The sequence below is a fragment of the Carcharodon carcharias genome, chromosome 18, assembly GCF_017639515.1.
Source record: "Carcharodon carcharias isolate sCarCar2 chromosome 18, sCarCar2.pri, whole genome shotgun sequence".
In the NCBI taxonomy this organism is placed as follows: domain Eukaryota; kingdom Metazoa; phylum Chordata; class Chondrichthyes; order Lamniformes; family Lamnidae; genus Carcharodon; species Carcharodon carcharias.
In genome coordinates, this window is record NC_054484.1 from 49,050,744 (window position 1) to 49,074,304 (window position 23,561).

The window sequence follows — 23,561 nt, forward strand, 5'->3', positions numbered from 1 at the left end:
GTCAACTCTTCTTCTCCGCTGATGCTGCCAGATCTGCTGAGTTTTTCCAGGTAATTCTGTTTTTGTTTTGGATTTCCAGCATCCGCAGTTTTTTTGTTTTTATCATTATTTTAGCCAAGGGGGAAAGCCTACCTGATGGGTTAAGTGACGAAGGCCAACATGGTATTCACCTTTCCCAAGCGCAAGAGGTCGTTGAAACACTTGTGGCACTGGATCCAGGTGCGTCTCACCACGTTGCGGGAGATCACTGTCTCTGCCACGTCCTCCCAGGCACTTTTGGTCATGTGTGGGGCCTCCTCCTCCTGTCCCTGGGAACGTGGACCCCCCGCCGTGCTGCCTCCTCAAGGAGGGCAGCAGGGCAATCGCCTGAGAAATGAGGGGCACGGTGCCCCTCTGCCCTACCCTCCTGCCTAACCTGCTCACCAGCAGCACCCTGGGGAGTCCTTCTGCTGGCCATGTTTGACAGCCTTTGCAAGGCTGCAGGAGCTCTCTTAAACAGGCTGCCGGGTTGCCATTGGACCCGGTGGTCATAGCAGTCCCGCTACTGCCCGCCCACTCCCGTTGTCCTTAGGAGCTGCGTTTCATGCTGGGCAGGCCTTAATTGGTCCCCCCACGTAAAATGGCAGGGTGGACTCGATTGCGGGCGGCGATAGGGTCCATGCCTGTTTCTGTTCTGCTGACCAGTAGAAAATTCTGCCCTAGTAGTCAGTTGAAATCATACTGGTAAGCACTGCTCTACTGAAGTAATTAGTTAATTGAGGAAAGCAGTGCTTAACTGAAGCCAATTAAAAAGTAAGATCAAGAGCATTAATACAGTCAGTTGAAAAATGGCCCATTTCCTGGCAATCCAATTTCTCCTTGTGGAGCTGGAGAATGCCCAGTTGCATACATGCATACATCTGAGCTGATAAATGAAAGATTTTTGCAATCTGATTTATGGTAATAAGTTTATACAGAAAATTCAGCTTAACTTCACCTCTGAAAAACCAGTGTATTTTGTGAATAGGGCACCAGTAGGAATTCCATGCCCACATTTTCCTCACATACCCCCTTTTCCTGCCAATCTACTTGGTTAAAATCTGTTATATCTTAAATATTTGCCAGACCAAATATCCCAAATAGGAAGACTTGAGGTATGTGGATTTTTTCAATTTATTGGTGGTGTATGACTTGAAAAACATCTATCTCCTATAAATTTCAAATGTTGCCTACTTAACTGGAGAAATTGTTGACTGGTTTGCTCAAGTTTAGTTCCCAGTAAACCTTTGATTGCTCATGAAAACCCTGAAAGTCTGATTTCAGCAAGTTAGTTTAATTGAAGAAAAATAATAGAAAATGCCTTCAGCTGATAAATGGATAGAAGAATCATGGATTTTTCCTTAATGCGCCTAAAATTTATCATGTAATTCTCCTGACTTTTGTGAATGTAATTTGTGCACTTGGTTCCTTCTAGGTAAAACTACCATTTCCTGTTGAGAGAATTACACTGTTGTCTAGAAATGACTTTCAAACAATGCTGAAACTGCATAAACTGAATCCAGAACAGTTGGATTATATCCATGATGTACGACGCCGCAGCAAAAACAGAATTGCAGCGCAACGTTGTCGAAAGCGGAAACTTGACTGCATTCAAAATCTGGAATGTGAAATACATAAGCTGGTAGGTTGAATAAAAAGGATGGTCTTTAGGTGTTTTTTATAAATGGAAAAATAACCATTTTTGTTGTTTTTAATAACATCGTTTTTTGCGTGTGTGATATTATCCTGTGTGCAATTACCCATAAATGGTAGTCTTCCTGCACCAGTAACCTGTCATGTATTTTTGCTTTAAAATCTGCACCAACGTCAAAAATTTGAGTAATAGAAAATGTCTGTTTGTATATACTTTTTTTAAAAATTATTTTTCTTTCTCTCTCTCCCCTCCCCACCAACCATTTAGTTGTGTGAAAAGGAAAAGTTACTGCAAGAGAAGGGCCAGTTAAAAGTTTGTATGGGTCAAACCTGGGATAATTTATCTGTCCTTTGCAAGCAGGTGTGTAAAGAAGCAGCCTTGACTGCTGAACAAATTCAGACACTAGCAAAGTATTCCTCCCCAGAGTGCCCTCTTTCAATGCTGAACACCCAAAGAAGCATTGGCTCCATCACCTGTACAAATCTGATTTCTTCATATCCAGGATACACAGCTGCTGCACAGAGTACAGAATTCAATAGTGAGCAAAGCTGCACTGTTCAGCTTCAAGAGAAAACGATCGATGCACTCAACAGTCCGCAGGAAAGTATTACAGCTGACCAGCCTGGAATGGAACAATGCTGCCAGGCTGTAATGACTGATTTCTGCCAAGAAATGATAGAAAAATGTACCACAGATGAGTAATCCTGCTCTATTTCACAGTTTCAATGGGAACCAGTACTCTCTTTATCCCCTCCTGTGCTGCAATCATCTTTGTGTCCATCAACTGGACTTGAAGCTTGGAGTTCAGTTACAGGAATTAACTAAGAAGCACAGTGGATCTGGATGAGCAATGCAGATTATCTACAATCTTTATATGCATGCAATTTATATTGTCTTGAAACTAAGGTGTGTTTTTTAAACAAAATGTTCCTTTTGAATTTATAGATTTTACTATATGTGAAATTTATGCAAGGTTCAAAAATACTTCTTGGTAGCTTAATTCAGTGTAACGTAAGAAGTGCTGGGTATGGCATGAAATATTTTAAATCCTCTGCTTAATTGCAACTATGTGAGGATTTAGAAAAGGGAAGGAGGTAAACATGCATTCAAGCAATCCATAAACTGCAGTTTATCTCTAACATTTTAAACATTTCATTAAATTTTAAGCATCCCTTCTTCATCAGACACTGCTAGCCTGCATCTTCTACTTGCATATTTAAGTGCAGTAACACCACTTTAAATTAAACCTTTAAAATCTATATTTTGGATTTTCACTTTTTAAAAAAAACACACAATTCCCTCAACTGTTGAGGTGCTGTAGAAACCATGAACCATGGAATTGTACATTGGTGAAATTTTATAATCAAACACTAATTTATATCTCAAACATAACATTTTAATCAGATTTTCATCAATCATTATAAAGGACATTATATCAGACCATTTATTTCATTTGATAACAGTGAGCTGGTAGAAAATGAATAGCTCTTTCAAAGAAGCAGCACAGGCACAATAGGCTGAATGGCCTCCTTCAGTGCTTTGATCCTTTTAAACAAAACATTCATTCACGTGGACTTATGATCCTCCAAGTTCACTTAATTAATCAGAGTACGAAGTTGAGGTCTTGTGCCATCTCTTGTCAGCCTATCTATGATGACCAATGAACATTTCTTTATGTAATTGATATGTGACTCCTATTCTCAAACACTGGATTTGTTTCAAAAATCAACAAGGTGAGAACTTTGTGTGCATGACTACTTAATGTCTAAATATAATGTATTTGACCCTCCTTCCTGTTTAATTGTGATAGGACAGCTGAGTTTGTTGTCGTGTTTTTTCTTTTTCTTCCTGTCTTTGGGATGCTCTGATGATTTTGCCTGCAGAGTTTCAAGTTTTGGTGCAGAGGAGAGAAAAAGAGAAGTACCTGACAGCTTTATATGTTTATAGATGAATTTTTGAAGCAAAACCCCCTGGAAGGATTCAGGATATGGCTGAGATGTGAGCTTCATTCTTCGTGGGCTTCTCCCACCCCACTCATCTCCCTTTGCCCTTACTCGCCATCACCCCGTTAGATATGAGAGGTTTGTGGTCATGGGTTGTGAAGCCCCACTGAGCTGTTGCTGTCCTGAGTTAAAAAGAGCTCATTGAGGCTTTATTGACTTAAATGTCCTTTTTCTTCACTCCTGTTGAACTTGATTTGTGCCAATGAATACTTAGTATAAATAGTCTTCCTTTTCACATGAGTATTTGTTTCCTCCTTTGTTTTTGTGGGGGGAAGGAATCTTTGGTATACTTGCATTTCTTTTGTGTGCACTACTTAATTTTTTTTGGAATGATTTCACAATATTTTGACAAGACATTTCATTTGGGGGGAGTTTTATGGGTATTGTAAATAATATAGCAACTGTAATACTCCCTCAATAAGATCCCCATTAACATCAGTCTCTAAAAGATGTTAAACTGCTATAATATTCACAGTAGTAGCACAGTACATAAAAATTAACTAAACAAAAGTTTCTAATTGAAGTAGTACAGCTTTACTAAACATTACTTGAAAATGAACAATTAAATGTAAAAGCTGGGTTTAATATTGCTGCTCTAAAATCTTATCTGAAAGTAATTGATTCTCCATATCCATGTCTTACTGTATAGTATAGTTAAGTGTAGAGCATTGCATTAAGATTGGTCTTCTGTGGAAAGCAAGCATTTGGGAAGTATTCCCTATACATTGATCGCAATAGAAGGAAGTAGAAGCCACTCGTTCCAGCCAACAAACTTGACTACCTCAATAAAAAAATGAATACACCAGGAGAGGCAATGGCATGTTTAATTTGCTCCATGATGTGCTGCAAACTTTTCTGAAGGCAAGGAAGATTAAACTTACCTACCTGCTTATATTACATATTTAATTTGACCACAAGTCACCACCCTGTGTATTGGTGGGGAGCATGAGGGAGGAAATGAGAGGACCGCTTAGTGGGAGATTGGAATAGCTTGTTAAATTTGCTTTCAGTGGACCACCCAGTGCAGTGTTGTTGTCAGGAATATTTGACTGTCCTCCATATTATCAGTGTTCTTGTCATCTTCATCACTTTAGAGTACAATAGAGCCAGGTTACTGTCCTACAAGAGACAGTGTTTGGTTACAAAGTTGTGTCCAGTGCAAAATTTTTTTGAGATTTAATTTCTTTCAGATACTCAACTCATACAATTTGAGGTTATTCTCTGGAGTATTCATTTAAACCTACATTACAAAAGAGATTTGGATGAGTTAAAAAAACAGGAGGCCACGTCAAATTCTAGCTTCTTTTGCAGGGGTGAAGGATTTCACTTGTTAAGAATATATAATCAAAATTGAATTAGAGAAAGAAACAAGTCGTCTTTTAAGCTTGTTTTTGTTTCTCCAGTAGAGGGCATCTGAGACTGATTATGAAGAGAAGTTTATGCTGTACCCTTTAAAGTTTTGTGGAAATTAATAAAAAAAATAAGTAAATAGTAAAATGTGGCCAAAAGAATTGAGCTTCCTGCCATATTTGTAATTCCCTTATCTTGAGCCTCCCCTTATTGCAAAAGCAAGTACACTCTATTGCTAATTCTAATCATCTTCTAATTAAAGAACTCAGTACTAATATTTGTATTGCCTCAGGTAAAACTATTTTATTTTCTTTTGTGAAACGTTTAATTGCTTTTTTAGTCTTTTGCAAAATCTAATAGTAAAGCTTTCAGTTACCTGTTACACAAAAATAGGGAATTGTTCTGCTATAAATTCTGAAGGTTTATAAACATTGTCCAGCTCGCGTCTGTTTTTCAGTTGGTAACAACCATGAGCAGGACTTCTGATACCAGCTACATCTTGTGCACACTTTAATTGATGTTTGTTCACTGCAGTGTTGTAATTTTATACTAGTTCAAATCTGCTTGTTTAACTGGTTACAGAAAAAGCTGCCTCAAAACAAAAACCAGCAATAGGCATACTTATTTTGGTAGGCTGAGCCTTCAAATGCAATATCTCAATTTATATACACTTAATGAAGAAGCACATTGAAATAACCTGGAAAAATGTAATTCACTGCAGGGATGTGGGCTGAATGATTGATTGAAATCCAGACGTGTTCAACTTTTAACCTCGTTAAATGTGCAGAAGAGTCAAATTTACTGCCCTGAGGGTTTCATTGGCATATGGTTTCTGCAGAATCTAATCGTTTCTGTAAGATATGTAAAATGCTTTCTAAGCTTTGCTTCACCTTCAGTTGATTTTTGCATGTTGTACTGACCTTGCCTGAGTGCTATATTTCTCTGCAGCTTTCAAAATTGGCCTTTTTCTATTATATAAAAAATACATTTTATACATTTCTAATGTTCAGTTTTATAATGAACAGTTACTATGGAACAGATGTGGGATGCCAACATACTACAGATGTGATTTTTTTTTTGTAAACATGCTCCTTTCTAAAGCAGCAATGGAGTTAGCGCAGTGACTTTAATTACTAATGGCTGTATAGTCTGCATTTGTTCTATTTACTACACTTATTTCATATTCAACCTACCTATTATCTTTTAAAAATTAAGTTTCTGAATTAAGCTCGAATACCTGATATTTTACTTTCTATTTTCATGAGTGTTTCCAGATTGTACAGTTGTATTGTTGAGTAACTATGTATTCACTGCCATTTTCTGTTTTGTTTTTTATATTGTACAATCTTCAAAGTAGCAACAGTAATTATTTGGCATGTTCTAGCTTCACTGGAGATACTAGTTTGAAATCTTGACATATTTTGCATAAAATGTAAATATTAAAATGTGTGGGAGAGTTGCTCATCTCAGAAGTTTCCAATATTTGTGAATCTTTTCAAATGGTATAGTTTGCAGGTTAATAAGTAGAGAATGTTGATGAACTTTGAGGCAAGTACTATTGCCTTTTATTCTGAACTACAGCACAAACGCCTTTTAAGATTTGGTTACTACTGAGGTAGGGGAAGTGGTCGAATACGATGTGTTGATCTGAATTCCATGTTATACTGTTTAATTTGCTGTCAGAAAATTCTTAATTCTGATCTGTTTTCTTTATGTTGCTGAAGTACCTGCTCTTTGCCACTGGATGGAGTTATATCTTCTCCTCTCCAAAACGTGGCAACAAGTTAAATCTGCAACAAGTAACAGGTTCTGGAATCTCTTCCAAGGGTCATTATTATATGTGGATAGCTGAATTGAATGTGAGTACACTACTAGGCTGTAGCAGCAAACAATTGCATGTGAGCCTCAGCCAGCAGCTACACTAGAGTTTAACTAAGAGCCAGTGGATTGAATTCTTTCAGCCTCTACATGCAAGTACTGGAGCCCCTTTTAATATCCCAGATGTGATGAGACTGGGGAAATGATAGTGGCACACTTCCAGTCAGATGACTGGAAGGCCTGATGCAAAAGCAAAACACTGCAGATTCTGAATATCTGAAATATGAAAATGCTGGAAATAGTTGTCAGGTCAGAAAGCAACTCTGGAGAGAGTGTTCATGTTTCAGGTTGATGACCTTTCATCAGAACTGTGCAACAAGTTTGTTCAGTTTTTTTTACATCGTGGGAAACTTTTGAACTCTGCCATTGTTTTCTTATGTCTGCTAGCTTATCAATGCTATTTTGAGACTTAAGCTCAAGTTTCATTGAATTGGCTTCCAGGCTGCTGATTCACTTACACATGTGCATCTATTTGAGATCTATTTTGCCAATGTTTCCATAACCAAATTGTAGGAATTGGAGTCTTGGAACCTCCCATAATACATTGAGGTTTACAATACTAAATTTCAGTTTGGCTCCACTGGTAGCATTTTCACCCAAGTCAGAAGGTTACATACGAATTAGGAGCAGGAGTAAACATTCGGCCCTTTGAGCCTGCTCTATAATTTGATAAGGTTGTGGGTTCAAACCCTGTAATGGAATTGTGGTTATAGGTTAGTACCTTCTGGTGAAACAGTTACCCAAGGGCCATCTGTCTGCTTGGGCAGTTGTAAAAGTTCCCATATTTGAAGTAGAGCAGGTTGCTTTCCTGGTGTCCTAACCAGTATTCCTCCCTCAGCCATCACTACCAAAACAAAATTATCTGATTACTTTGTTGTTTGTGGGACATTGCTTTGAGCAAATTGTCTGCATACCAGTGACTGTGCTCCAAAAAGTGATTGATTGGTTATAAAGTGCATTGGGATATCCTGAGGACGTGATGAGGTATTAAATAAATGCAAGTTGTTTAATTTCTTTTGATGTTTTCCTCTAGTTCATCGTTAATAGGCCACCTCTAAGGAAGCCTGTTGCCCATAAACCAGAGCATATTTTTATCTGATCTATTTTTAGTAAATGTAGTAAGTTCCAGGGATTGAACAGCAAATCCTTGTCACTCTACCAGCTTACTGAATGTTATCAAGTGCCACTATATGATCTCATCCTCAATGGATGAAAGAGTATACATTCCAATAGATTGCATCTCTGGATATAAATTATTGAAGTTTAAAACATAAATGTATAATGATCAGTACAAACAGTGATAAAGTTTACTATTTACAATGTCAAAAATGGAGACCTTGTGGCACAGTGGTAGCATCCCTACCTCTGGCCCAGAAGCTCTGGATTTAAGATCCGTGCCAGGATTTGGCACCAGGAAGAACGTTCATTATGCTTATAATCAGCCTGGAATCCTTAAACCACCTCCCCACTGTTCCCTGGAGGGGAAAAAGTGTGTATGAAGATATGCTTAAAAAAAATGTCAAAAATGATTCTGCCCAGTGGGTCATGGGTCTATTACTACTTGCAGGGTAATCTGCTACCATGGAGTTCTAATGATCCTAAACTCCAGACTAACCCCATACATGCTTCTCTCTCTAAATCCAGTGACTGCACTGCTCCTAGTGTTCTAATGGCTGGGGATCAGGTTGGAGAACCTCATTCTGGCATGTCCTGTTGCCTATAAGACTGCGATCATGACCATTATTGCCGGCAGTGGCACTGAGAGTAGACTGGGGTATGATCTGGGGTGGGTTGAAGGCCGCTCCCCAGTTGGTTCAGAACATGTTCTCTCTATCCATCCCTGAACTCAAACAGAGCCAGTTAACCTCATGAGTATCCAAGGTCCAGTGCAGCACCCTACTAAAGAGGTGAAAGGCCAGTTCTACAAGGAGCTTGGCACTGCTATCAGCAGAATCACTAAGTCAGAACATCTTTATTGGCTAGGCAACTTAAATGCAAGAGTGTGAGCACGGACTCTTGAGGCATGCCTCTCCTACCTCCGATACCATGGCAAGGGAAATATAAATGAGAACAGACAGAGACTGCTTGAGCTTTGCTGCTACAAGAAGCTTTGTTTATCTAACACTTTCTTTCAGACCAAACCATGCCACAATGTGTCAGGATCAGGGCATTGACACCAACTGGACCTGATTATTACCAAACATGACATTCAACAGAATTCTCAAACCTGCTGCTGACTGTAATATAGATCACTCACTGGTGTACACCAGGGTTAGGCTACAATCCTTGAAGTTTTTTCATTCAAAGCAGAAATGTTGTCCTTTTATCAACAGCTTCACGACTCAATTGAACAGGCGCTCTCTGGAATTCCCAGACAGGAGTGCAAGGAGTGAAATGGAACATGCTTCAAGATACCATTTACAATACCGCGCTCTCAATATATGGGAAGCAAGGGTGGAAAATGCTGACTGGTTCAAGGCTAACCTTGTTGCTAGAACTGAAGCCAAGCAGCCCACTCTTAGTGAGAAGACTCCAAATGCTAGGTGGTGCGCCATTGACAACAGGTTACAAATTTTCTGGAATATTCAAATGTCCTTCGACACGGAATGCTGGGGGCATGTATGAATACTGTATACTGCCTCCAGTTCTGGGCGCCATACTTGAAGGTGTTGTGGAGAGTACAGAGGAGATTTGCAAGAATGATTCCAGGGATAAAGAACTGTACCTATGAGGATAGATTGGAGAAGTTGAGACTTGTTTTACTTCAAGAAAAGAAAGCTGAGAGGAGACTTGATAGAGGTATTCGGATCCTGAGGGGTATGGACAGGGTAAATTGTAAGAAACTGTTCCCACTTGAGAACATCAAGAACTAGAGGGCACAGATTCAAAATAATTGGCAAAAGGAGTAAATGTGATGTGAGGGAAAAAAATTTCACCCAGAGATGGTTGGAATCTAAAACAAACTTCCTGAGATGGTAGTGGAGGCAGGTTTGATCGAGGGTACTCAAAAGGGAATTGGATTAATATGTAAAAAGAATGAATATGTAAGGTTACGGTGATAAAGCAGGGGCTAGGACTAGGTAGAATGCTCTTTGAGAGTCAGTGTAGACTTGATGGGCTGAATGGTCTTCTGCACTGTAAAGGTTCTGTGATGAGAGATCAAAAAGGCAACAGGTCCATCAGCAAAGAAATCAGCATTGGTTGCCAGGGCTACCATGATCTAAATTGGGTATGCTGGTGTTGCATCACCCAGTTGTGCTGTGTGATGTCAATATGGCCAGCACAGACACAATGTTCTTCCTCCTCCGTCATAAATTTTCTGTTTCCATCTTCTATGTTTCAAAGCTGCTAATTTCCTTAATATTTCCCCTCTCGCTTTCTTTATTTCATCCATTATTTCACACTCCTTAACTACAATGTGTGCATTGTCACCCTGTTTTGTGAAGACAGATGCGAAGTATTAAGAACCATGCCCACGTCTTCCGCCTCCATACACACATTACCTGCTCTTTCTTTGGTTATCCTTTTACTCTTTATGTAATTTATAAAACCTGATGCTTTTCCTTGTTTTTACTTGACAGTATTTTTGCATGCCCTCTGTTTTCCTGATTACTGTTTTAATTTCACCCCTGCACTTTCTATACTCCTAGGTTGTTTTTTTTTGCAGTATTGAGCACTCTGGTCTGACATGAGCTTCCCTTTGTAGCCTTATCCTGCCCTGTGTGCTCCTTGACATCCAGGGGACTGTAGATTTGGGTACCATCCATTTCTTTGAGAGAATATATTTGCTCTGAACCTGGACTATCTTCTCCTTGAAAGCCTCCTGCTGCTCTGACATTGATTTGCCTTCAAATAGCTGTGTTCAGTCCACTTTTGCTAGATCACCCCTCAACTTGGTAAAATTAGCCTTTCCACAGTTGAGAACTTTTACTGTTGTACTATCTTTGCTCTTTTCCATAACTATGCTAAATTTAACTGAACTGTAATCATTACTACCAAAATGCTCTCCTAGTCATACACTTCCAGCTTCTTCCCAAAAACTAAGCCCAGAACTGCATCTTCCCTTGTTGGACTTACTTCTTTTGGCTAAATAGTTTTGCCTGAGTACATTTGAAAACTTTGGTGCCCCCCACACCTTTTGCACTGATTTTATCTGTTAACATTAGGGTAATTGAAGTCCACTATTATTATTGCCATTTTGTGACCACACTTCTTTCAGAAATTTGCCCACATTTGCTCTTTCTCTTCCTCTGTTTGGGAACCTATAATATATTCCTAGCAGTGTGATTGCCCATTTCTTTTTCTTGTTCTGTTGAACCTTACTTGATCTTCCTAGCATACTCTTCCTCATGGATGTACCTGTTTCTTTAACCAATACTGTAACCTTCCCTGACTCTTTTTTTTAACTCCTATCTTGTCCAAAAACCCTGTACCTAGCAGGCTAAGCTTATATTCCTGCCCTTCTTTAAGCCATGTTTCAGTATTTGCTGTGATATCATACTTCCCCATGTCTATCCATGCCCTCAATACATGTGTCATTGACACTAGACTCCATGCATTGAAGTATATATCATAAATACCACCAAACCTTTTTTGTTTATTTTCTAGCCTTTATTTCTTCTGCCTTTCACACTCGTTTACTAATGTTCTGCCATCCATTTCCAGCTTTGCTTTTCTCACCACTGAATCTATGCTCAGATTCCCATCCCTGTGCCAAGCTAATGTAAACCCTCCCCAAAAATACTATCTCCCTGTGATGATATTGATCCTGATTCTGTTGAAGCACAACCCCATCCAGCTTTGTACAGGTCCTAACTCCCTTAGAACCTGTGGAAATCCTTCTTCCTGCACCATCCTTCTAGCCACACATTCATCTGCTCTATCCTCCTATTTCTATACTCCCAGTTGGTACTGAGATTAATCTGGGGATTACTATCTTTTGAGGTACTGCTTAATTTCTTTCCTAGCTTCCTAAAATATGCCTGTAGGACTTTACTCATGTGATTGGTACGAATATGGACCGTGTCCTCTGGCTGTTCATCACCTCACCATCAGAATGTTCTGTAATTGCTTGGTGACCTCCTTGACCCTGGCACCAGGAAGGCAACATACCATTCTGGAATGTATTGGCCGCAGAAATGCCTGACTGTTCCTCATTGCTTTTCTGACCAACCTTCCTCCTCCTGCTGTATTGTTGAGCCACCCATGGTGCCATGGACTTGGCTCTGGCCACAATCCCCAGAGGAACCGTTAACCTCACCAGAGTTCAGAACTGATTCCTGATTAGAGAGCAAGATACACTTGGGAGCTAATGCATCACCTGCTTGATTCTCTTCTTGCACACTCTTAAGATGTGGGGCGACCACCTCGAAATGTGCTATCCATGTATCTCTGAGCCCACATAGCGCTGGATTCACAGTTGCTGCTCGAGCTCCAAAACTGGAGCTTGAGCTCCTCCAGCTGACGGCACTTGCTGCACAATTGGCTGTCCAAGTCACCAGAAGGGTCCTGGAGTTCCCACATGGAACATGATGTGCATTCGACAGGATTGCAGTGCTTTGCCGTGCCCTTTATTAGGTTACTATCTAAATTTGCCAAAAACAACTTGAAGGCTTAAGCCTTCATAGGTAGGCTAAATTAAATATTTACTGTAACTTACCCCTGCTGCCTTTCCTTACGATGTGAAATCCTCTTCCTCTGTTTACTGTGATATCACATTCTCAAATTGTTCTGGTGCTTGTTTTATGTGCTTTGCAAATTCTGCTGCTTTTTAAGTTCTGTGCCTCCTGAAAGACTTCAGTTATCTGGATGGACGAGAGAAACTCGGGTTATTCTGCTTAGAGCAGAGAAGGTTAAGAATTGTCAAAGGTGTGCAAAATATCGAAGCTTTTTGATCAAGTTTTTCCTTATTTATTCTGTGACAGAAAGGTTGGTAAGCAGAGGACACATTTTAAGGTTACACGTTAAATTGTTATGATCTGGAATGCACTGCTTGAAAGGGTGGTGGAAACTAATTCAATAACAACATTGAAAAGGGAATTGCATAAATACTTAAGGGCAAATATTTGCTGGCCTTTGGGAAAAGTGCAGGCGCATGAGTCTATAGCTCTGGCAAAGAGCTGGCACAGGCATGGTAAGCTGAATGGTCTCCTATGTTTTATCATTCTATGATTCTGTTCTCAAACCAGTGAGCTGTATAATCACATTGAGGATATCTTCTATCATGTGGCACTACCCAATGCCAAGCATTTGCAACCATCTTCCTCCAGAAGTGCCAAGTGGATGATCCATCTCTGCCTCATCCTGAGGTCCCCAGCATCACAGATGCCAGTCTTCAGACAGTTTGGATTCACTCCACATGATATCAAGAAACAGCTGAAGGCACTGGATACAGCAAAGGCCATAGGCACTGACAGCATTCTGGCAATAGTACTGAAGGCCTGTCTCCAGAACTAGCTGTACCCCTAAGCCACGCTGTTCCAGTACAGGTACAACAGCTGCTTGCCAATGTGAAAAATTGCCCAGGTACGTCCTGTCCACAAAAAGCAAAACCAATCCAACCTGGCCAATTACTGCCCCGTGAGCCTACTCTTGCTCATCAAAGTGATGGAAGGGGTCATCAACAGTGCTATCAAGCGGCATTTACACAGCAATAATCTGCTCAGTTTGGGTTCCACCAAGGCCATTCAGCTCCTAACCTCATTACAGCCTTGGTCCAAATGTGGACAAAAGAACTGAACAGAGGTGAGGCAAGAGTGACTGCCCTTGACATCAAGGCAGCATTAGACCAAGTGTGGGATCAAGGAGACCTAGAAAAACTGGAGTCAATGGGAATCAGGGGAAACTCTCCACTAGTTGGAGTCATACCCAGCACAAAGGATTGTGGTTGTGGTGGTTGGATGTCAATCATCTCAGTCCCAGGACATCATTGTAGGAGTCCTCAGCCCAACCACCTTCAGCTGCTTCACCTTCTTTCCATCATAAGGTCGGAAGTAGGGATGTTCGCTAATGATTGCACAATGTTCACCATTTGTGACTACTCAGATACTGAAGCAGTCCATGTCCATATGCAGCAAGACCTGGACAACATTCAGGCTTGGGCTGACAAGTGGTAAGTAACATTCGCGCCACACAAGTGCCAGGTAATGACCATCTTCAACAAGAGAATCCAACCACTTCTTGATATTCAATAGCAATACTATCTGAATCCCCCATCATCAACGTCTTAGGGGTTACCATTAACTAGAAGTTTAACCAACCCAGCCATATAAGTACTGTGGCTACAAGAGCAGGTCAGAGGCTGGGAATCCTGTGGTGAGTAACTGACCACCTGATTCCCCAAAGCCTGTCCACCATTTACAAGGCGCAAGTCAGGAGTGTGACAGAATTTTGTCTACTTGGCTGGATCAGTACAGATCCAACAATACTCAAGAAGCTCAACATGATCCAGGACACCCCATTTACAACCATAAACGTTCAATCCATACACCACCGATTTGGAACTTATATTGCCATTCCTTCACTGCAGCTGGGTCAAAATCTTGGAAATCCCTCCACGGTTGGTGGACCTGCACCACATGGACTGCAGTGGTTTAAGAAGATAGCTCACCACTACTTTTTTTAATATATGCAGGACATGAGCGTTGCTGGCTAAACCTGCATTTATTGCCCATCCCTAATTGCCCTTGAGAAATACAGTGGTTTCCTAGGCCATTCAAGAGTCAAGCACATTGTTGGTGGATCTGGAATCACATGTAGGCCAGACCAGATAAGGATGGCAGACTTCCTTCCCTAAGTGACATTAGTGAACCAGATGGGTTTTTATAACAATCAGCAATGGCTTCATCATGATGATCAGACTTTTAATTCCAGATTTTTATTGAATTCAAATTCCACCATGGTGGGATTCAAACCCAGGTCCCTAATAATACTAGTCCAGGGACAATACCATTAGGCCACTGCCTCCCCTTCTCAAGGGCAATTATAGATGAGCAACAAGTTCTTGCCTAGTCAGTGATGCCCACATCCTGTGAAAGAATAAACAAATATAAAAATGAGGTAGGTTCAGAGCAGCTCAAATCTGGGCATCCAAGAGACATTATGGCACCACAATCTGTAACTTCATAGCTGGTTGTACCGCTCATGTAACCAACACTAGTTTGATGTTACTGATTTAATGGTAATGTGTATAGAAAAGCATGCTAGGAATAGCACCTGGTGTACCTGAAAATGAGGTGCCAGCCTTTTGCAGCTATGACACAGGACTACATGCATGTTAAAGCATAGAATCTTACAATACAGACCACCATTTGGCCCATCACACCAATGTTACCTCTTTAAAAGAACAATCCAATTAATCCCACACCCAGCTTTTTCTGTATGACCCTAGCCCTCTTCAAGCACATGTCTCCTGAACGTTCCAATAGGATTTCATTATATCACCCTTTCAGGCATTGTTCCAGATTCTAACAACCCTCTTTAAGAAGAAATTTCTCATTTCCACTCTACTAATTATTTTAAATCTATGATCTCTGTTTTCCAACTCACTTTCCAGAGGAAATAGCTTCTCCTTTTTGTCTTATCAAACCACTCATTGTTTTGAATATTTCTATCAGGATTGACCTTCTCCTCCTCCTCCCGTGCAGTGCACTGTCACCTTTAAAGATTTATGAATTTACACCCTTCAAAATTAAACAATTTTCAGATTATGCTGTCTCTGATTTTTTTTTTCCAAAGTCCATCACTTTACACTTATTGGCACTAAATTGCATCTGCCATCTGCCTCCTCATTTTACCAGACTGGCAATGGCCTTCTGAAGTTTGTTACTACCTGCGTACTATTTACTATGGACAACTGGTTTAGCCGTTCATCACCAGATCTGGCTAGACCATATAAAGCCATATCGAGTCCTAGTCTCCTTTGTCAAAGTGGCTCTCTAATCCAGGATCATCCTGGAATGCAAAGATAACACTGACCATTTTCAATATAAAACATCTCCTTAAACCCTCTCCCACCTTCAACAAATGTAAGAAGCTCATGGATTTCTTTCTCACTATGATTGAGACTATCTGCTCAACTGCCTCTGCCGCTTGTCTCCATTTCCTAGCGTATCAAGCAGAACTAGAGCTGAACTCATCTTTATCTCCTGTATCCTCTCATGCCTTCTCTGAAATCGTCTTGTCCATGGGACCCACCTGTTACTCCCTCAGTTCTATACCCAACAAAATGCTGAGCACCCAACATCTCTTCCTGTCCCCATATTATTGTTAACAGTTCCTTCTCAGGTACTGTCTCCATCTCTCTTCACCCCCCCCCCCCACCAAAAAAAACTTTGACCTCCTTGCCCAATCTCCAACCTCTTTCCTCAATCCATTGAACATGTTCTCATCTTAAAATCCTTACCCATCTTTCCTGCACTGCCACTTATGAATCCTCTAATCAAGGCTCTGCCACTGCATTGAAATTAAAGTCACAAATGACATCCCCTATGATTATTGGAAATGGCAATAAAAATCTCCCTAAATGTTTGCTCCTCTTAGCATGAACTCTGATCCTCAAGCTGCATTTTCAACTTGGCATTAGGAGCTTGAAAGCCTGTGGGTAAATTCTTTTATGGGAGAGAAAGCTGCTTTGTGGGATTTTAGTTTCCTCTACATTCTCATGGTTGAACAACAATAGCAGGAGGTAGCACAGCAATCTGTCATATATCAATGACGCAAAATATTTACAAGCATTATGTGCGAGGTGAAGGAAGAAAACTTTCACTGTTTAAGCTATTAACTGGGAAAAAAATATTGATCTGAAATGAGGGTTTTTTTGTGTGGTTGGGAGGAAGTGACAATTGTGCCATTTTTGGAGAAGGTACTGCTGAGATGAAATGTCGCTGGAGGCCGTTAATCCTGGGTCATAGCAAATGACACCCCATTAAATGTACCAATCAGAGGAAATGTGACAGGGAGGGGAGTTGGGGAATAAAGCTATCTGATGAAGCACCACAGCATGGAAAAGTAAGACCTCCAGTTTCATGTGCTGTGTTCATCCTGCAGGATATTTCTTGATCGTTGTTACTGGAGGAAGAGGAATGCTTGCCATCTGGACATCTGTTTCGTCATCCTATCCTGTCAGTTACAATCCTCAGGTGCAGTGCACTTCACCCAGTGTCCCTTCCTCCTACATACTAACTATACATTCCTGATACCATTAGCTGTGCTGGTGTGGGGTGGCTGGAGTGCATATTGCAACATTCTGAGAGGTGCTAGTTGTGTTATTTCCTCTGCTCCTTGAGATCAATCTGCAGGGAAAGGAGTAATATATATAACGCACCACCCAGATAATGGCTTGTAAGACAGGTAGGATGATGGGAGTTTAGTGTGCATTGTAGCTGAGTAACATAGGTCAGCCCAGCTATGAAGATATGAGGATCATTACAACTGAAGAATGATAGCAAATGAAATGTACTTTCCGGATGTTAACACCTTGACCCCAAAAGTGCTCTTTCCAATATTCTCCATGTAGTTCAATTACTATCTCCTCATATGTGGTTACTTGCTTCAGCTTGGCTGGCTCAATTCTTGCTTTCATGTGCTCCATAAGTTAGCTTTGAATTGTAAGCAGAGTACTTCGACAGACATGTTATTTTGTAAGTGAGTGGAAACAGTTACCCTCTGCCATGAGACAGCCATTGCTTGCCTAGACCTCTTTGTGAAATTAATGAAGAGCTCTGTGCATGGAAATGTGTTTGTGCCAATGTTGATCCTGGATTTTGCAGTTAACGGTAAATCTAAGGAACTGATCAATGACCTTGAAGAATACCTTGCTGAAAGATGTAGTGATCTCTGTGGTGTTACCCCCACTCACTGTGTAGTGGATTGTTGCATTCGTCAATGGAGATTCACAGCGCGGAGTAGCAGTGCTGTTATCAAACTGTCAAGCAGCCAATCATGTTAAGGAATTCTTAGGGCTAGACAAGCAGCAAGTGAAAAGCATTCAAAATAAATCACTTTTTAAAAAATTTTACATGTAAAAAAAATGAAGATTGGGACATACATATGGAGTGAAGATAGAAGCTGAAATATTGTGAACGTTTTACATTTTTTTAAAAGTTTTTAAAATCCTAGTTTTTTAAGCATGATGGAGAAAATTAACAGCATTCTACAAATAGAATTATACTTTCAGGGTTGGACCTGTTTTTCAGTAACAGTTATTTCTCAGATCACCATTAAAATCCATGTCAACCCTTGATTGAACATGTAACTTTTTGTGGGGTTTCTGAAAACAACGTGAGAGCAGGAAAAGGCAAGCTCTTGCCATATCAACTAATTTCACTGATTGCTGGTTCAGGTGGGGCGGTATGCTCGTGGTCCACAGCATAGCCTGTGGTGGAGCATTGAAGGATGGACTGCAACTTCAGGATTTCCATGTTGCTGTTAGTTTCAAAGGGTAAATGATGGCAAATGCTGATTAAGTGTCATAAGCAACCTTTGCAAAATCCAGGCAAATGCAGCTTCTATGCAATGAAGACATGTTGCACCAAGGAGACAATATAGAACCTTTGAAACTGTTCTCACAGAGGGTCTAGCAGATGGACTCTAACACTGGGGTCTTGAATGAAGGGTGCATGTTTATGCATACATGAATAAATGCACTTGCATTGGTACTGTGGGCGTCATAGAACTTCTTTCTCTTTTATTGCCCCCTGATCTGGGATAAATGATCGACTATCTAGTCTTTGTCCTCCACTGGAGCTTGAGTATCTGGTTTTGGGTAATGGGAGAATGAGTATGTGGCCATTTGCTCCATTAAAGAGAAATTCATATTTGCCATACCCCCTTGATAACACCTTCAAAAAATTGGGGTTGAAGGCTGGTGTCTTCCCAAGGCCATTTTCTGAACTCCATCCAGTATGTCCTTCTTTCCTCTAAAGCTGCTGTCATCACCCCTCTCAAAAAAAAACCTGGGACTGCTTTGTCCTGGAAGGTGTCCCGCTTCTTGAGTGTTGTGGAAGCCCCACTCATCCAGGCAAGTGGGGTGTATTCCATCATACTCCCAACTTGTGCCTTGTAGATGGTGGACAGGCTTTGGGGAGTCAGTAGGTGAGTTACTTGCTGCACGATTCCTAGCCTCTGACCTGCTCTTGTAGCCACAGTATTTATATGGCTAGTCCAGTTCAGTTTCTAGTCAATGATAACCTCCAGGATATTGATAGTGGGGGATTCAGTGATGGTAATGCTATTGAATATCAACGGGCGATGGTTGGATTCTCTCTTGTTGGAGATGGTCATTGCCTGACACTTGTGTGGTGCGAATGTTACTTGCCACTAGTCAGCTCAAGACTGGATATTGACCAGGTCTTGCTGTATTTGGACATGGACTGCTTCACTATCTGAGGAGTCACGAATGGTGCTGAACAATGCACAATCATCAGCGAACATCACCACTTCTGACCTTTTGATGGAAGGGAGGTCATTGATGAAGCAGCTGAAGACAGTTGGCCTGAGGACATTACCCTGAGGAGCTCCTGCAGTGACGTCTTGGAGCTGAGATGACTGACCTCCAACAGCCACAGCCATCCTCCTCTGTGCTAGGTATGACTCCAACCAGCGGAGAGTTTTCCCCCTGATTCCCATTGACTTTGGTTTTGCTAGGGCTCCTTGATGACACACACTGCCAAATGCTGCCTTGATGTCAAGGGCAGTCACTCTCTCCTCACCTCGGGAGTTCAGCTCTTTTGTCCATGTTTGAACTAAGGCTGCAATAAGGTCAGGAGCTGAGTGGCCTTGTCGTAACCCAAAGTGAACATCAGTGAGCTGGTTATTGCTAAGCAAGTGCCACTTGATAGCACTGTTGATGACCCCTTCCATACTTGACTGATGATCGAGAGTAGCCTAATGGGGCGATAATTGGCAGGGTTGGATTTGACATGTTTTTTGTGTACAGGACATACCTGGAGCACAAGTCTTCAGTACTATTGCTGACATATTGTCAGGGCCCATAGCCGTTGCAGTATTCAGTGCCTTCAGCCATTTCTTGATATCAGGTGGATGAATTGAAGTGGCTGAAGACTGGCATCTGTGATGCTGGGGACCTCTGGAGGAGACCGAGATGAATCATTCACTCGGCACTTCTGGCTGAAGATTGTTGTGAATGCTTCAGCCTTACCTTTTGCACTTGCTGTGCTGGGCTGCTCCATCATTGAGGATGGGGATATTTGCAGAGCTCCTCCTCCAGTGAGTTGTTTAATTGTTCACCACCATTCATGGCTGGATGTGGCAGACTGCATAGCTTAGATCTGATCCGTTGGTTGTGGGATCGCTTATCTCTCCCTACCACTTGCTGCTTATGCTGTTTGGTATGCAAGTGGTCCTGTTTCATAGCTTCACCAGGTTAACACCTCATTTTTAGGTACGCCTGGTGCTGCTCTTGGCACGTCCTCCTGCACTCTTCATTGGGCCAGGATTGATCCCCTGGCTTGATGGTAATGGTAGAGTGGGGGAGATGCCAGGTCATGAGGTTACAGATTGTGTTTAAGTACAATTCTGCTGCTGCTGATGGCCCACAGCCTCATGGATGCCCAGTCTTGAGTTGCTAGCTCTGTTTGAAATCTATCCCATTTGGCACGGTGGTAGTGCCACACAACACGATGGAGAGTATCCTCAATGTGAAGGCAGGACTTTGTCTCCACAATGACTGTGTGGTGGTCACTCCTACCAACACTGTCATGAACTGTGGCAGGCAGGTTGGTGAGGATGAGGCCAAGTTTTTCCCTCTTGTTCATTCCCTTACCACCTGCTGCAGACCTAGTCTAGCAGCTACATCATTTAGGACTCGGTCAGCTTGGTCAGTAGTGGTGTTACTAAGACACTCTTGGTGATGGTTGAGGTCCCCCAGCCAGAGTACATTCTGCGCTCTTGCTAGTCTCAGTGTTTCATCCAAGTGATGTTCAACATGGAGGAGCACTATCATCAGCTGAGGGAGGGCAGTACGTAGCAATCAGCAGGAGGTTTCCTTGCCCATGTTTGACCTGATGCCATGAGACTTCATGGGGTCTTGAACTAATGTTGAGGACTTCCAGGGCAACTCTGTCCCGACTGTATGCCACTGTGCCATCATCACTGTTGGGTCTGTCCTGCCGATGGGACATTACCTGCAAGCTTGGTTTCACATTTGATCCCAAGGTGAGTTTCCAACTTCATATTGCTGCCTATTTCCACCTCCATAACATAGCTTGACTTCACCCTGTCTCAGCTCATCTGCTGCTGAAACCCTCATCCATACTTTAGAAACCCGTTGACTCAACATACACCTGGCTTAACTCCCACATCCCACCTCTGTAAACTTGAGGTCATCCAAAATTCGACTGCCTATGTCGCAACTTGCACAAAGTCCCATTCCCCCATCACCCCTGCACTCGCTGACCTACATTTGCTTCTGGTCAAGCAGCATCTTGATTTTAAAATTCTCATCCTTGTTTTCAAATCCCTCCATGGCCTTGTGCATCCCCAATTTTAATTGCTCCATCATTACTGGGAATGTCTTCAGCTGCCTGGACCTTAAGCTCTGTAATTCTGTACCTGCACCTCTCCACCTCTCTACCTCACTCTCCTCCTTTAAGACACTTCTTAAAACCTCCCTCTTTGGCCAAACTTTGGTCATCTGACCTAATATTTCTTTGTGGCTCGGTGTCATATTTAGTTTTATAACTAAGTAATACTCCAGTAAAACACCTTGGGATGTTTCATTACATTCAAGGTACTATATAAATATAAGATTTTCTTGTTGCAGCTTCAAACTTCTGATAGAAGTGCCACCTTCTAAATATTGCCTGCATCTCTTGAAGAGCTGCTGGCTAGTTTAGTTTTCTAATTAGCAGGCCACTATTAACAAGTCCTCATTTCTCTGTTTGCCTTGCATAGGAAGCCCATTCAAATGAGGAGGCAGAGCCTGAATTGGAATTCCAAGGTTCGAGTTGTCCCCTTTACACCATGGATGGGCAGGTAGTTATTCCACAGGCATGAATATTCTAACTTTCAAATCTTCCTTGAGAAATCATTGTGCCGTTATGTCAGCACGTAAATATGTTTGCATTCACTTCCTTAACTTACAAACAATTTAGAATGCCTATTGACATCATAAGATGCTTAAGGTTCTGTTACATGTGATGTTGATCTTGGAGAAGAGAGGAGAGGGGATTTGCTACTTTCATTAGTGTATTGCGTAAGACAAGGAGCAATTCTCCTATATCCACCTTAGACAGGAGCAGTGTTTGACCGGCCTATGGTTCAGAAAGTGGGTGGTCCACTGTGCCACCTCCTTCAAAAGGACCTAGACCCACACAGCAATGTGAGGAGGTTGCTGGTAGTCGTTAAAGTCACCCTCTCCCTCCACTTCCACACAAGTGAATCCTTCCAGGCTGGAGCTGGCAACATAGCTAACACTTCCCACTTTACGATCTGTTGCTGCATCAGGAAGGTGACAGAGTCTGTACTAGAGCAAAGCAGTTTGTGTGAACATGTGGCTTTGCCAGGCTAGCTGGATTCCCAATGCTGCCTTTGAATGCTCAGCAGGACCCACATTTAAACGATGAGAGGTACTAGAACCACAAGGACTCCCACTTCATGAATGTGCAATTGGTGTGTGACCATGCAAGAACATCATGTCAGTGTATGTCTGTTATCCTGGTAGTAGCCACGACACCATTGGGAGGCAATCAGCTGTTCCCAGCGGCTATTATGGTGAACATGAGGCTGGTTGCTTGGTGCCAAGGGATAGCCTCCATACGCCTGGTTCATGGCTCCCCTCAATCACCTTAATAATGGATTCCAGCATTTTCTCAATGACCGATGTTAGACTAACTGGCCTATAGATTTCTGCTTTCTGTCTTCCTCTTTTTTTCTTGAATAATGGTGATACATTTCTTCTTCTGCTGTCTATCCAAAGGCAGGTTCAACCCACAGCACCATGATCTCCATCATGGGTTGAACAAGGAGACAAGTCCTGAACCCAACCTGTGCCAGAACAGGGATTCGATCCCCATGCTGTTGGCACCAATCTGATCCACACCACCTGTCGAGCCGACTGGCCCACCCAAAGAGTCTGAGTTGTGGCAATATACACTTTTACATGCATGCTGTTGCCTGGAGTTATGAATAGTGATGGTAGAGGCTTCAATTTTCTTTTGATCACATGGCTGACCAGTAATCTCTTCCACTCATATTGTCTACCATTAGCGTACATTGGAAGTATTTACAAGTTGATACTCAATCTGTTTGGCTGCACCTTCCTTGGCTATCATTCCTGGAGTGGGACTTGAACCTGTAATTTCTGGCTCAGAGGCAGGTTCACTACCCACTGCCCCACAAGACCTTTGGTGTTACATTTACAGTTTTCCAATCCCAATACACTGGGGCCTTTCCAAAATCAAGAGATTCAGTGCAGTACCTTAGCAAAATTCATAACCTGTTGGAGGACAGATTGCTGGACTGCTGTGAGAACCTCATGTCCCTTTGAGCACTGAGATCTGCAGCAGTCTGCAGTCTGAGTCTGCATGACAACAAGCAGGGATCTCACGACCCCAGTCTTAGCTTCTACTGCAGCACTGAGACATTGGATGGCTTCATTCCAGTTGACGTCTTTGAGTTTCTTGTGGCACTGCTGCAAA

General features: G+C 41.8%; 1 protein-coding gene across 11 annotated transcripts in view; it reads left to right on the top strand.

The window, feature by feature from the left end:
• Positions 1 to 23,561, top strand: part of LOC121290385 (transcription regulator protein BACH1-like) — a 117,916-nt gene that overhangs the window by 80,127 nt on the left and 14,228 nt on the right. For 6 of the 11 annotated variants that reach the window (XM_041210795.1, XM_041210794.1, XM_041210798.1 and 3 more), the window contains exons 5-6: positions 1,454 to 1,660; positions 21,817 to 21,897. In XM_041210795.1, coding sequence (XP_041066729.1) covers positions 1,454 to 1,660; positions 21,817 to 21,897 — 288 coding nt within the window. Of the gene's footprint in view, positions 1 to 1,453; positions 1,661 to 1,939; positions 6,495 to 21,816; positions 21,898 to 22,840; positions 23,059 to 23,561 lie in introns of those variants that run through there. The other 5 variants (XM_041210788.1, XM_041210792.1, XM_041210790.1 and 2 more) reach the window with 2 other exon arrangements.